Source organism: Geospiza fortis, unplaced genomic scaffold (assembly GCF_000277835.1).
Source record: "Geospiza fortis unplaced genomic scaffold, GeoFor_1.0 scaffold538, whole genome shotgun sequence".
Classification (NCBI taxonomy): Eukaryota; Metazoa; Chordata; class Aves; order Passeriformes; family Thraupidae; genus Geospiza; species Geospiza fortis.
The window spans coordinates 54,097-69,067 of NW_005054368.1; the positions used below are offsets into that span (position 1 = coordinate 54,097).

Sequence of the window (14,971 nt, forward strand, 5' to 3'; positions counted from 1 at the left end):
TGGCACCTGATATTTTGTAAGTACAAATATGTCCTTATTTGAAATTAGTGAAACACAAAATACACATGGAATCATTATTATCTCACTGCACATACTTCAAGATCATATTCCCAAGAGGCAAATTTTTGTCTTTAGGCAATTTAAACTACAAATTTCAACGTAATCCACAGCATTCTAATATCTCCCTGAAATTCAGGCAGATATGCTGTGCAAAAAAATACAGAAATGTATCTGCAGAGAATCTTGGGTCTTAGAAAATTGCTGTCTGTTTAGTATAACAACCCTTTTCCTTTTTACTGTGTTCAAGCAGAAAGTCAGAGATTTGAAGTGTTCAAACCTCATTTACCTGACAACATCAACGGCCCCTGCTCGGACTTTGGGGTCACTTCCCATAATTGAAACACTTGCTGCAAAGGAGCCATCAATGCTGAACACAACACATTCCATTCCTCGGGGCAGTACAGTCAGGTAACTTGCTGCACTGCTCTGGTCCCCTCTGCAGAGTCAAAGCAATAAATTAATTTAAAAAGCAAAATGTCAGAATGTATTTTCTGCATGTTCTAGTTAAGATTTGAAATTAGATCTTTCTACACCTACAGCTTTAAAAATCACTGTCAAATATGGCTTCTGATTTCAGTCTTATGTGGGACAATCAAAACTTACACTTTTAGGAAATAGTTTTTCAAAGAGAAATTTGGAAGCTGATCTTAATAAGAAATCACATGCGTACAAATAACCAAAAGAATTAGAAAAAAAGCCACGCAAAACACCTTGAAGTACTCTAATTACTACTCAAACTTTCCCCATAAGCTTAACAATTTGTAATATGGACATTAGCCACCCTCTATTCTTGCAAATATCCCCCCTTGCAATGGGAATGCCAGTTGAGAAAAGTAAAAAACAAAAAAACAAAGGCAGCAAGCAAACAAACAAACAAAACCAATCAACCAACCAAAAAACAATGCAGGCATACATCACTCTTGTCATGGAAACACATGTGAAAAACCATTTTCTTATGATGTATTTTCCCCAAGAGAATTGGATGTTAAAAAATGGATAAATGACAAGAAAATCCAAAGCTCTTCTCATCCCAGAAGAGCTGGGGTGTTCCCAGAAATCTGTAATCTAAAGACCACATTCATATCTGGTGATGAAGATTCCTACAAATATGTGCTCACAGCCTAATGAAAAGTGGACAATTTATTTTGTTCCTCTTTGAAACTTACTCCTGCATTCTATATCTTCATTTTTGAATATAATTTTATTCGTGTTTCAGTAACTATTTTCTTGAATTGATTGCCTTTTTTATTTAACTGAGGTAAAACATTTTCTCCTTCTCAAGTTGCACTACATGGGATTGTAAGCTGCCTTTGGACTTCGTTAACTGGTGGATAACAACACATTCTATTTCAGCTAAATTCTCCTCATTGATTTAATCTCCCAACCAGGGATTCAAGTTACGTTTTTACTCAGTTTTGAAGTTCCTTCCTGATCACCACAACCCATCACAGCTTTAGTTCCAGCTTGGAGTTATTACCTGACCACCATTTTGATGGGATACACACCAACTCTCAGTCTCTTCTGTTCAGGTATATTGTAGGATATTCGTCCACTGCTGTTGGATATCTCTGTGTCAAAATACACCCACCTACCCGAAGATGGCTCAGTCATTATGAAGATATCCACCTGCAAAACCAATGAAACAGTAATCTAGTGTGACAGTCAACAAAACACCCCCTATGCGCAAGGCCTGCCAAGCCGAGATAATATTAGTATCTCAAACCATGTCTGGTAGTAAAAGCTTTCAAGGAAATTTGAAGGAACTTCAGTAAGAACTTCAAAAGAGAGTCCTCCCAAGAAGCAAATGCTTTCTAACATACAAGAGTTTATTGTCTTCATAATTTAAAGCCCTGATCTTAGCACTGCACATGTCAAACACAGAGGTCAGAAATTTGGGAAGAGCCCTAAACTAGGAAAAAGACAAATTTATCTTGCATAGCTATATTACCTTTTCGCACACTAAACCTACAAAAAAACCTCCTGCATCTGGTTCTTGAGACAAAATCTTTCTCAAATCATAATCTCGCCTACAACCAAAACAGTTCAAATTATCAAAAGATTTAATCAGTATGGCTTTCTTCAACTGAAATATTTAATCAAAATTAACATAAACTATTTAAAATACTTTGCTAGACCTGAAACAAGCCAAGTGAAGTCTACATGCTTCAGTTTTGCCCTCAGCTCAGCAGCATTGCTCTCTTAGTTTGCTCAGAAACTCCTACAATCTCAGTGAATATGAAAAAATGTGTTCACTTGATGCTTGGCTTTATTAGCTGTAAGCCTGGCTTCTGCAGGCAGCTTTAGGAATGATTGTTTCAATTGTGTCACATTACTACTAATTTCTAAAACTAATCTTTACTTGCCCATGTGTAAGATACAGCAGCCACCTAGCTTCTAGAATGCCTATTTTTTTATCTAGTTGTTTTACCTGGATACATGGTTTTCTTTTAGTGCTTTGTCAACTACTATAAAATTCCTTTTCCTTCTTCCTCGGAAAGTTAATTGTCTCCAGAAGGTGGTACAGCTGGATGGCAGATTCAGAAACCACTGCACAGCACACGCACCAACAAACCAAAGGAGATACCCATAATCAGGTAAGAGAGATGAGAGCTCAGAAACAGGTCAGCCCATCAGGAAAGTCCACTTTATAGCATATTTCTGCCTATGTAGTAGGGGGTTAGTGACATTTCCCCTCACCGTAAGGCTTTCTCTGACACTGTACATGTGTGCTACATTCAACAACTGTTTCAAGTAAAACTAAGAAAATGGATTACTCAGACTTCACCTTTTCACCTGTTAAAGCCACCATGTCCAGAGGTCCATACATAAAGCGCCCAACCAGTACCTGAGGACCATCCTCTGCTGCAATGACATCATTGGCTCGGTGATTAGCAGTCACATTCTGAAATAAGAGCAGAAGATGAGAAGGGTATGGTTCATTTTTGTCACAAGGCTGCTGTCTCTATTTTGTTATGAACAGTGACACAGAAACACAGTCCTGGGCAGTATGTCTGAGGTACACGAAGTGCACTGCATTCCCATTTCAGCTGGAGCCTGCTTTCCACTTATGGTGGGTTCCTGAATAGACTTTCTAGAGAGAGTACTCAAAATGATCAAATAACAGAGAACATTTGAGGGAAAGCCAATTCTTTTTCACTTCAAGTGGGGCCACAGAGCCACATCATTATGCGCAGGGCACATAAAACATCATTATGTGCATTTTAACTGACATTATTAATTGACTTAGCACCTGAAGAAAGTAGCAAATATTTTTGCTTGGCTTATGGATTTGTCTAGCATAGAAGAAAGCTCTTTGCATAATGGAAACTTAGGGCCTATCTGTTATTTAAAGAAAGAAATATATGAATTAAAGAATAAATATTAAAGAAAGAAAGAAATACTTTCTCCCAACATGAAGTGATAAACCAAGATGAAATTGCTCATATTCCCTAACCATTGATCTGCCTGCCTCTGGATTAAGTTATCAGTTTTCAGCTCTTTAGTGATATTCAGTTATGCAAACTCTTACTTGGGGAGATCAAACTCCATTTAAATTTCTGCCAAACCCATCTTCCATAGCTGCCATATATATTCAGTGTTAAACTTACCCTCAATTTGACATGTGTCCTTTTGCGTAGCCATTTTTCTCGTGGATTGGATGGACTTAGTGTTTCTGGATCCAGGTTGTCATTTTCCTTGAAATTTACATTTTCATACCTCATCACCTGAAATTATATTAATATTTTAATAAACAGCTTGTGGCCTGAGGAGTCCTGGTACTTGGCAAAGAAAGAGAAATTACACTGCTGCCCCAGTTGAGTGACACTGCAGAGCCAAAAGCACAATGGAAGTAGAGTGGTAAAGCCATATATTCACAAAATCTGCACAGACAAAGAAATTGCTTTCACTCTGCTGGCCAACATTTAATTTCAAATATTTATTGAACAGCTTTTTCATTCACAGCAGAGCCTGCACATTCCTCCAGAGAAACAGTGAAAACATTAGTATGGTATTAAGTGACATGTCATATTGTCTTGATTATGGTCTGCAAAGTCAGTAAAGCAGCATAAAACCACAGAAGCATTTTTTAATGTCCTTTATGTGGTAGACATCAGACTCCTGACCTCATCTATATCGATTTTCTACACATCTACTCAGAGAAAATGCTTCTTATCCCTTTTGGGTATTACTACTTCAGTAGCTGACAGGTAGGGACCCACAAGGACCCACTGAAGTCCAACTGTACTTGCAGAACCTTATTATGTCATACACATTCTTACAACCTAAACATCATACATTTACCAAGAAACTTTCATGTCCAACTCAGATTTCAGGACACAACCTACAGAATTCAGAATCTGGGTGTGAGTTATGCCACATTTCAACTGAAACCAGAACCCCTGTCTCACTGAAATCTGTGGGTTGTACCTGCAATCACAAGTAGCTATTTTGAATGAGAAATAGATTAGCAAATTTTTCAAGTTGAACAGCTGGTTTTCTGTGCTGAAGTTTTACAATCTCAGTACCCTTGCTAAGAGAGTGATCTAGATCTCTTGTAAAAGATGTCTTATATGAAGTCCCTTGAGTAAAATCATGCTGCAATCACAGTCAGCAAAGCAGCTGGTTTGCGACAAATTACAGCAGTGTTGAGAAGTAAGCATGGTTTTTAACAAATTGGCATAAATTCTATTCACTAGAGGTAATGTGCAGGCAATATACGCAGCCACAGGGCATTCAGGAGCCAGTAGTCTTATTCTTAACCCCCAACAAGGTAGAAGGTCCAGACTGTACTGGAACTAACTAGTCCTTTATGTAGAGCGTAAGCTCACATACAGCTTTAGAGATATGTTCCAAATGCTTGAAAGGCTTATTAAATTCTAAAAGCTGTAATGCGCTTACAAGGCTAGGAAAGCATCCTGTAAAGGAGAGACTCGACTTATGGAAGCAGTACTTTCAAACTGGTTCACTATCAGATATATGCTAGTAATTTGATACTTAATAGGAAGATATATAATTATGTAAGGCTGGAGATAGCCTATTCCTTCAAAACCAGGACAAAATTAATATATAATACAGAGTTAAACTGATCTGGGGCACAGGAGGGGTGAGATATGCATAAAGGTGCAATATTACTGGTCACAAAGTCAGCAGTGCTAATGGTGGGCTCACTGTCCCCTTTACCTCTCCAATAAATACAAATCTGTCACTCCTAAATGCACTTGTATGTGATGCATCCACACTTAGCCACCTAACTGACCGAAAGATTTAAAGACTGACCCTTGGAAAATGCAATTAACAAGTACAAGGTTATCTGTTGCAGAGAGAAAAAAAAAAAAAGATCAGCTACCTGTCTTAAGATGAAGGCCACAACATCTGTTGATTCCCAGTAGCTGGCATGAAAGAGATGTGGCAGGGCCACCGTTGGAAAGGCTGTCAGCACATCTGGACAATACAAGGCATAATCTATTCGTTTTGTTCCCCACCACTTTGCAGTAACTACAAAAAATGAAACAAAATAGCATAACATTTTGATATCAATAAATTTCTTGCTGTCTTCATTTTAAGTTAGATAAGGGAATTAGGTCTTCTGCTTTCTTAGTCTTGACATCTTCAGCCTGTTAAAGCTATCTATCATTCACAAAAGTACAGTTTTTACTGACTGCATCATCACTTAACTGCCTAACATCTAAAAAGTTCTTCTGGGTCCAAGTTTTGGAAAGCAGAAATCACCTCTGCATGATCCCCACTGCTTTCTAGTCCATGGAAAATGTACAGTGAAAGATTATTACTTTTATAATCATGTTATAGGGTAAGAATTGCAAATGCCTCCCGAACAGTGAAGCAAATATTGAGAGAGAGATACATACATACATACATACATATATACACACACATATGACTATAGTCCATAGCAGGACAATAAACTGATTTATAGCACTTCTAATTATGAGTAACAAATCTTATCTACCTATGCTGCTTCATGCCTGGAACATGATCATAAACCCCTGTTACTATGAAACTCCTGTGGCTACTTATAAGTAACACCATAATATAAAACTGATTTCTTTTCTATTACTTTATCTATCTAATTACGAACAGAAAAGACAGATAACTTGTGTTATGTAAAATTGCAGAAACTTGGGCTATTCTCATTCTCCCCAAATTCCAAGCAGATATATTTTCTTTTCATAATCAACTTTTTCATGGAAACAATGCAAAGGGAAAGGCTGTTGCCATATCCAATAGCACAGGGCACAAAGCTTCACTCACTGTTGGTGAGGCATGCTGATGGCAAGCTTTCAGTAGACCCAGAGTTTTCACTGTTCGTGCTGGCCAAGCTTAACTTTCTTGTTTTCCCTTGTGGTTGATCAGATGTATTTGGAGATCCAGGACTCTCCTGAGACAAAGGTATGTTCAAAGAGCTATTCTCAAGGAACAGACCACTGTGATTGTGGAGAGCATCACCTGCAGGTTACAAAAGTGAAAATAACAATAAAAAAAAGGATGCACACCATGGTTTTGAAACGAGTGCATCTGTGTATATCTTATTTCCTTATTTATTCATTTATTTTTAAATGCAGGGCTAATGAACATTTTCCTGAATAATATCTTATTTAATGCCCGTGGATGAAACTTCCTCCTTCAGAGTGTGAATAGCACGACACAGCATGACTACATGGAGAAAGCACACACCCTACTGCCATGAACGTGCAATGGCAGCTGGGTGCTTTTGGCCAGGATCTTCCAAACTGGGTAATGATGCTGGGATGCTATTTTAGTTCACACTCAACCCTACTCATTTTACAGTGATTTTCTGAGAAGAACTCCATAGTCCTGGGAGTCTGTGATACTTCCCTGGTCCTCTTTCTGGCATGAGCAAAATGTCCTTTTTTGCATAACATGACAAGTCAAAGATACTTCATGCCTATATGATTTTAACTTATTTTCTATTAAGTCAAAAAAGCACAATTCCTTCTACTAGCACCTTGCTCATCCACCCCTTCCTCTTTCTTCCCCAGAAATCAATGCATTTCTCTTTGGTTTTCTTTTCCTGGATTCAAATCTTTATTACCAACATAACTATTGCTTAGTAATCCACCCTGGAGAAGTGCAATGAAGACTGCTCAGTGGTCTGATTTGTCCTAGTAGATATCTACAACAAACCAACCATAAGTGACCAAAAGAAACAACATATGAAGATCTAGGCAAAGGCCAACTAATTGTAAAAATAAATTGTTTAAAATGATAGTCAAGGATATGGAATTTTCCAAGTGATACTTCAACTAGAACAGTGGTATCGCCTTCAAACTCCTCTTTAACACAACTAGTATCACAAACCTCATGCATAAGAAAAATTTTTCTTAGTAATCTTCTTTGGTTCCACACTTGCTAAGTATGTCTGTGCTACTCAGTCCCAGAGTTTGTTTTTAGCATGCCGGCACATCACTATTTCAAATTCTCTTGAGCTGTATAAGGAGAGAACACTTAACAGAACAACAGGCAATGAGAGCTATGAAAATAGGCACTATACCTAACTGGTGAGATCTTCCATCCCCTAGTGGGTATCTCTGGTACCGTGGGACACTGAATGGAGGAAGAAGATGGAATCTTTTCTCCAACAATGGTTCAAGTCTGCAGGCAGAGGGGTCAGCAGAGTGAAAGAAGCTGTAAACTTGGCTGCAGGCTGGTCGGACCTGGCATACTTGGATGAGAACAAGACAGAGAAAAAGAGGCCAGTATTGCTGCTTTACAAATTTCAAAGAGTCTGTGCAGAAACACAGTTAATACGGTCTTCTGCAAACTCCAGATTAGCACACAGCTGGCCAAATTGAATTGTTTCTTTTTTCATATGTAAAGAACAGTTCACTGCACAGGAGTTTAAAGAGACATCACAATCTGAAATGCAGGCACATATGAAATGTGAAGAGCAGCAGAAGAGAAACAGAAGGAAGTGAGAAATGAAAAAGAATTTTAAAATTTTGTAAATACATTATTGAGCATTACAGCTGTGATGCTCAGCACTTCAAATATATACCAGCAAAACAGTCTGGATGGGCTTTTGTTAAGTCCCCGAGGACTTAAACCTAGGGGACAGCAGAACCCTCCCTTATATTATAAAAACTAATTCTAACAAAACAAATAAATACATCTGAATTTTACTTGTCACATTTTCAGGTAGCTTTCTACCATTCATTTCAGTAAAGAGGGCACCTTACTCTTCTCAACTAATTTCCAACTGTCTGCATCATAGATTTAAATTTGTCTGTTTTCCTCTCAACTGTGTCACAATTATCACTTTAAAATGGGATTCTTTTATCATATGCACCTCTAAAGACTAATTATGCTTCAAGTAGACACTGCTCACCTCAGAATGTGTTTGAAATGCCCATCAGTTGAGCTGCTTTCAAAGCATACTCCTTTGCAGGATATTCGAGAAAGGATGGAAGTGAGAGCTAATTTGAAGAAAATAGTTTAAAATACTAGTAATTAACATGAAATTTTCCTTTCAAAGTGCCCGGAGGGTAACAGAGCAGAGACTGTGGAAAGGACTGGCTAGGAAAAAAAAACCCTTGGAGCTCTGAGTTGTTGTCTCTTCTCATTATTGCAACAGATTTTCTCCCTCACTTGTTAATAAATGAATGCATCATTTCCTATAAAGATGCTGCGCTATCCAAAGCTCATACCATGCAAAGAGACAAAGCATGTCCTGAATAGCGAAAAGTAATCTTTTAACTGAAAAACTTAAAAAATTCAGATGCTTTAGAAATAAAATTTAAAAAATCCTCTCTGTGTCTGATCAGTAGGCTCTGTTACTAGAGAGGAAGAATGGCTCACAAGCAACACACCCGAGCGCCAAACCTACCCGCGAAGCCAGACATGAACAAGAGGTAATGCTGAACCAAGAAGAGATGTTATTTTTGGTATTGTTTTCAAGGACTCATCCTTGGTGAAGTGTGAGCTTCATGATGTATGACACTGGGTACATAACTAACAGCAGAACTTACGACACACTTTTTTAAGTGAGCAGTGACATCCCTAGAGCAATCCTCATCACCTCAGTACCTACCTACATTAACATTACCATCTCTCAAAGGAAGACACTTACCTCACTCCCTGACTTCAACTAGACTCCTTTGTTCTCCTCCTTTCTGTGTGAGCCTCTTTGTTTACAAAGGTCTTTATGCATCTTGTATTTTAACCCCAAGAACTTACCATCCAGACCAGGCAGAACTGTGCTCCTCATGGCCAGCACCAAACCAAGCGGTGATCCAAAAAGGAAGAAATCAGACACCTCAAATTCAAATCGGCCCAGATTTACTTCTGAGAAACTGGAATCCACAGGAGGAAGTTCTGCACCATCTTTCAACACACTTGAGTGGATGCTGAACAAATAAAATATTGAATCAAAAATAATAAAGAGGGCATTCAGAAAGAAAGAACAGTACCAAAACAGGATACTTAGAAAGTTCCAGCAATGGCATTTAGATCCAAGCCTTAAAATTGTAAAATGATATTGCAGTATAGCAGCCATGATTTTCAGTGTGGCTATTCAGTAAATTTACTGCCTTCAACATGCAAGAGTTCCCTGCAATTATTCTACACAATACTTGGTAAAGTTTTGCAAGGACCATGAATATTTAAGTTTACTGTTTTAAATATAACACTGTATTTCTCCTATAAAAGATCTTAAAAGTGACTGACCAAACAAATCTTCATGTTTTCAGCTGCAGACAAGAGAAAAACAACCATTCTGTCTCAGAGGAAAAACAATCTACAACACATTGATATCCAGAAAATGCGATGGTTTCAAAATAAATGCAGAATAGTCAAAGAAAACAAAGCAAAGGACATTCCATCACAGCAAGACTACAAAATTACCTTAACCTGCTACTGAGAAAAATGTCAGACTTGAAGTAAAGCACAGTAGTAAGTCTGCACTATACTCAACTCGAGCAGAACTGAAACTTCAACACAGAGTAATTCTTGTTCCTCTGCATCACTCACAATGAAATAAAGGAAATAGGAAGATAGATAGCGGAAACAAAAGCCTGAATAGTTCAGGTAAGTAAAAAACCAAATAGCTTAGAACCAGCAGGAACAATAAGACAAAGGGAATGGTTATGTTCCCATCCCATGTATTTCAAAGGTTTTTTAGGATAAAGGAAAACTAAGTTAACTTCTCCCCCCAGTTCCCTCCTCATTTAAGCCAAATGTTTATGCAGGGCTTTTTTTCTGTTGTTGCTTTAAAGCTGATCTGAATAGCTTATAGATCAATGGGAGCACCTAAAGCAATTATCTCACTAGAGAATAATAAAAGTCCTGAAAGTGAAGTCAGAGGGATTGTTAGAAAGAAATAGGTAACAGAAATTTACAATTATCAAGTATTCATCCATCTTGTTTTGAGTGGGCTGTACTGAAGAAATAGAACTTTGTGCATTCATTTTTGCACGTTCGAAACCCTCACAACTGAATAAAGATCAAATACAAAACTCTCCAGATGTGAGTATGTTCATACTAGACCCACTAAATCCATAGTTTTCTTTGAGGGAGAGACAAGAACTTTAAGCAAACCTCCAGAAACATACCACAAACAATAACAACGCCTCTATGCTCTACTGCTAACAGGTTCCTTTCAATGGCAAGCCCATTTCTTTGACTCAGTCATCGGGCACTGGTTACCTGGACAGGAAGGCATGATGCTGGGTTATGGTATCACACTCATAAGTAGATGAGTCACTCTGTTTCCGAGGCAGCGGTGGCGTTTGCTTCTCATCCTCCAGGATTCCCGAGATTTCAATATTGCTTTTGCTCAGGTGTTTGCTGTCACTCAGACTGGAGTCCTCTGCTAAGAGTGGATTATCCTTCAGAAAATTAACAGACCAAAGGGAAGATTTAGACAGATAACAATATACAAAAGGGCATATATGACATGCCTGCATTTATACATATGATCTCAATCCAGCTGGGGAACAACAAGAGGCTGGAGAGCAGCCGCACAGAAAGGCACCTTGGAGGTTGTGGTCAATAGCAAGTTGAATACAACTCAACAGTGTGCCCTGGCATCCAGGAGGACTAATTGCATCTTGAGGTGCATCAGGCACAGCATTGCTAGCCAGCCCAGGGAAGGTGACTGTCCTACTATGCTCTGGTGTGGCTCACTTTGAGTCCTGTGCACAGTTTTGGGCACCACAATAACAAGAAAGATAAAAAAGCTATTAGAAGGTGCCTGAAAGAGGGCTATAAAGACAGTGAAGGGTCTGGAGGGGAAGCCATATAAGAGACAGTTGAGGTTTCATGGCTTGTTCAGGCTGGAGAAAAGGGGACTGAGGGGAGACCTCATAGCAGTCTACAGCATCCTCATGAGAGGAAGTTTGATACATGGGTAGAATCCCATTCTATCATGGTAATTTACCAAATCCTTAACTTTCCTCTGGTTTATATGAAGCTGATTTCCTCCATGGAATGCATCCATGGGGTTTCAGCTCTGTGTATTTTTTTCTCTTCACCTGGATGCTGCTGATGCTTCCTCTCCTGCTGCTGTTCCGACTCTCGTAAGCTGTATTAGAATTATAGCAGATGGCATCAAAGCCCAAAATTCCTCCAATGCAGTCACCTATAAGACACACCTGAAAAAAAATTTTTTTTTTTAAGATGTAGCAAGTGTTTTCAAAAGAGACAAAAAGCATCACAGTACTGCAGAAGAGTTTCTATCTTACTTCATCCCCTTGTTACTGGTTTCTACACTTTGGTTTATATTGCAGCTACTCTTTTCTACCTTCTTTTATCACCAGAAATATGCCCTATGCAAAGATTATCTGTGCCAGAACTATTTTGATGAGTGGGAGTTAATTTGTTCCACATACAATATAAAATCAAAAAAGGCAATCTCTGATCTAATGAACTTGGAATGCAAATTGACAGAAGAGACAAAAATATTATAGGAAAGATCCACACAGGGTGCATGCCAGGATATATGATATTCAATCAGTACAGGGCTTATTCAGAGTCAGAGCTGAAATTTCTATCTAAGGAAGAAAGCAAAGCACTTTAGAGAGCACAGAGAAGTCACTTGCGTTTTAACTGTGCTGGTAGTTGATGGTGAAAATTCTGTGGAACATATAGAGGTCAAGCAGTAAGCACAATATATTATTTGTAAACCACAATATATTATTTGTAAACCACAAGAGAGAGACTTTTTTGTAGCTTTGCCAAGGAAAAAAATCATAACACTAAAGTTCTATTGAGAAAGTTTTCATATTATTTTTGTAACTGCTGTAATTCTTCTTTACCTAATTTCATCTTTCATAATGTTCTGTCACTGCAGCTGGGCTGGCTTTAACCAAGAACAGTTTACTGTGCACAGTAAAAGTGGCTTACAACCAAATTATAGTCTAAAAATACTGATATATCACAGCATAATCTTATTAGTGCCACGGACAAGAATTTGTAAGACACATGCTTCCCTTCGAAGTTTATACTGTACTCTATATTAAATGTATTTTCTTTCTTTTTCTGAAGTGTGGAGGTCACTGTACTTAAAGGAACTGCATGTTTCTGGCCATTGTAGATGGGCCCATTACAAAATAATATCAGTAACTCACATAGGGTATCAATATCACATTTCTATGTAAATCCACGTGAGATAATGCACAGGATTCCAAAAGAGCCTGTCTTGTGCTGGACATGGAGAAGGCATTTTGTGTAGATGATCCCATGCTAACATTCACTCATCATATTTGTAGTGTCCCACACTCATAACTCAAACCCCTCAACATAATGGCTTAAAACCAAACAGCCTTGCTCTGAAGAAATTTTACTTTGATGTAAGAGAAAATAGTCCTACCTGTCCATTAAAGCCAGCCCCATCAGTAGATTTGAGAAACTCATTATAAACTTGATTGGCTCTATTGATCACCATGGCAACTGCATCCTGGTACTGAGGAGATGAAACAGCCAGCAAAGGCAAGGCAGCCAGTGGGATGTGGTCTTCACTGCTGCTGAGACAGCTCTCATCATAGCTGTAGGGATTTAGGCTAGAAAGGACATGTTATCATCAGGAAAACTTCAAGAGGCAGCGCACAGCATTAGAGAATGACCAATTACCAACAGAAATGGGTTGGGCTACTGCAGTTCACAATGAGCAAACACAGGAAGGATCATTTTCTCAGAGAATTCAACTCCTTAAAAAAACCAAAGCATTACTGCTTCAGGTGAATGGGATCACACTAGAAGGCATTTCTGTAGTTAAACTTGGTGCAATTGTTCTACATACAACTAGATATAATTTTAAATCGCAATGACATGATTACATTTCAGCTTTTGTTTCCCCCCCATATAATAACTCACTGCACCAGAGAGCAGAATCCAACCATCACAATGGAATAGTTTCCAAGAACACAATGACAGGTGTATTGTTCAAAAGCATATTAAGACATTTTTCCCAGTGTCCAAACTTTTCAAAAAGATGAAACAAAGCTGCACACAATCTAAAATCATGACCTTCAAATGTAACCCTGGGCATTATACTGAAATAAAAATACTCTAAAAGCAAGTATCACTTATGGAAGCCCCAGATAAAACCAAGAGAAGCGTCTCTTTGCTTAGAAAAACAGAAACCAAGAAAATCTGATTCTCTCCTCCCCTCACCAGAGTTCAGCAGTTAATCATGGTTTGCACTTGTAGAAGAATTGATGCAGGAGTATGTGTTTCTTTCATCTTTCTCTATCATGCCATTTAAAATACTTATGTCATGAAAAGTAAGGTTACTTGAAAATATTCTCTCATTCAATGACTGAATTTCAAGACTGAAAAAGCGGCTGAGGAAGAGCCACTTCTGAAGTGGATACATCCAATAAAAATTTATTTTAAAACAAATTAATCCACTTAGAAAAGGATGAAAGATTCCTGCAAGTCTTCCAGTCAGCAGAAGACTAAGAATGAATCACAAAATTTCATTATGAAATATACAGGTGACAGAAAGCCATTCAAAACCACAATGCATAACCAAACACTGGGAATGCAAATCAACTTACCTGGAAACAAGAGAGAAAGCTGCTGAACAAATTGCTGGGCAGGGAACAAGTCTCATCAAGATGTGGCCCAAAGAGGCAGGGAAATGGGCTCGGGTCACTTTCTCAAACACAGAACTGAAGGTGTTGATGTCTGCCAGCTTGCTGCTGTGGTCCCCACTTCCAGTGTCTAATATGTTCCCCCCATGTAGGATCAAAATTAACACATGAGTTTTGCAGTTCTGGTGTTGAACTCCTTCCTGTGACAAAAACACAAAATAGGAAAGGAGGAGGCATTTTCATGGACTTTGTTAGTTTACCTGGTGTCAGCATTAGCAGTGATTTTTTTTTCTGCCACCCCCATCGTGATAATTTTTTGATATTTGCTTTCACTGGAGTGGGTGGGGGCATGTGTGTGCATGTGCACATGTCCTGTGTTCCATTTAATTCAAGTATGTCTGAATCATGCAGAGCCCACTATGCTCTGACACAAACTCTGACACAAACTGTGAAGCACAGATGTAGGTTTCAGATCAACAAAGATTAAGACAGCTTTGTGTACATCAGAAGTTACTTTAAATACTCTGAGACTGGAGAAAAATTCCAAACTCCACAGGCAGCATAAGCTATTATCTGTCAAGGTATCCTAGCGATTGCTTAATGTACTGGCAAGGTTCTCATTCAAATCATCACAAGTCCAAAAAAGACAAATTCCTCTGTCAATGAAAACATTCAGCAAAAGCAGATGATGCAGTTATCTCAGGCTTTTGAGACTGGTAACTTCGTATTAAAATGAAAGACACTTACTGAAAAAGTTAAAAAATGCATCATTGCTGATATCCATAAAATTCTCAAACAGATTTACGAATATGTGAACAGGCACACACACAGACAATAATCAG

General features: G+C 38.4%; 1 protein-coding gene across 3 annotated transcripts in view; it reads right to left on the reverse strand.

The window, feature by feature from the left end:
* PITPNM3 (PITPNM family member 3) overlaps positions 1-14,971 on the reverse strand; it is a 37,295-nt gene that overhangs the window by 7,830 nt on the left and 14,494 nt on the right. For all 3 annotated transcript variants that reach the window (XM_014308398.2, XM_031059851.1, XM_031059852.1), the window contains 12 exons: positions 14,094-14,329; positions 12,905-13,094; positions 11,568-11,687; positions 10,741-10,922; positions 9,274-9,443; positions 7,592-7,762; positions 6,331-6,525; positions 5,408-5,556; positions 3,669-3,785; positions 2,846-2,962; positions 1,538-1,686; positions 347-496 (listed from right to left, as the gene is read on the reverse strand). In XM_014308398.2, coding sequence (XP_014163873.1) covers positions 347-496; positions 1,538-1,686; positions 2,846-2,962; positions 3,669-3,785; positions 5,408-5,556; positions 6,331-6,525; positions 7,592-7,762; positions 9,274-9,443; positions 10,741-10,922; positions 11,568-11,687; positions 12,905-13,094; positions 14,094-14,329 — 1,946 coding nt within the window. The remainder of the gene's footprint in view (positions 1-346; positions 497-1,537; positions 1,687-2,845; positions 2,963-3,668; positions 3,786-5,407; positions 5,557-6,330; positions 6,526-7,591; positions 7,763-9,273; positions 9,444-10,740; positions 10,923-11,567; positions 11,688-12,904; positions 13,095-14,093; positions 14,330-14,971) is intronic.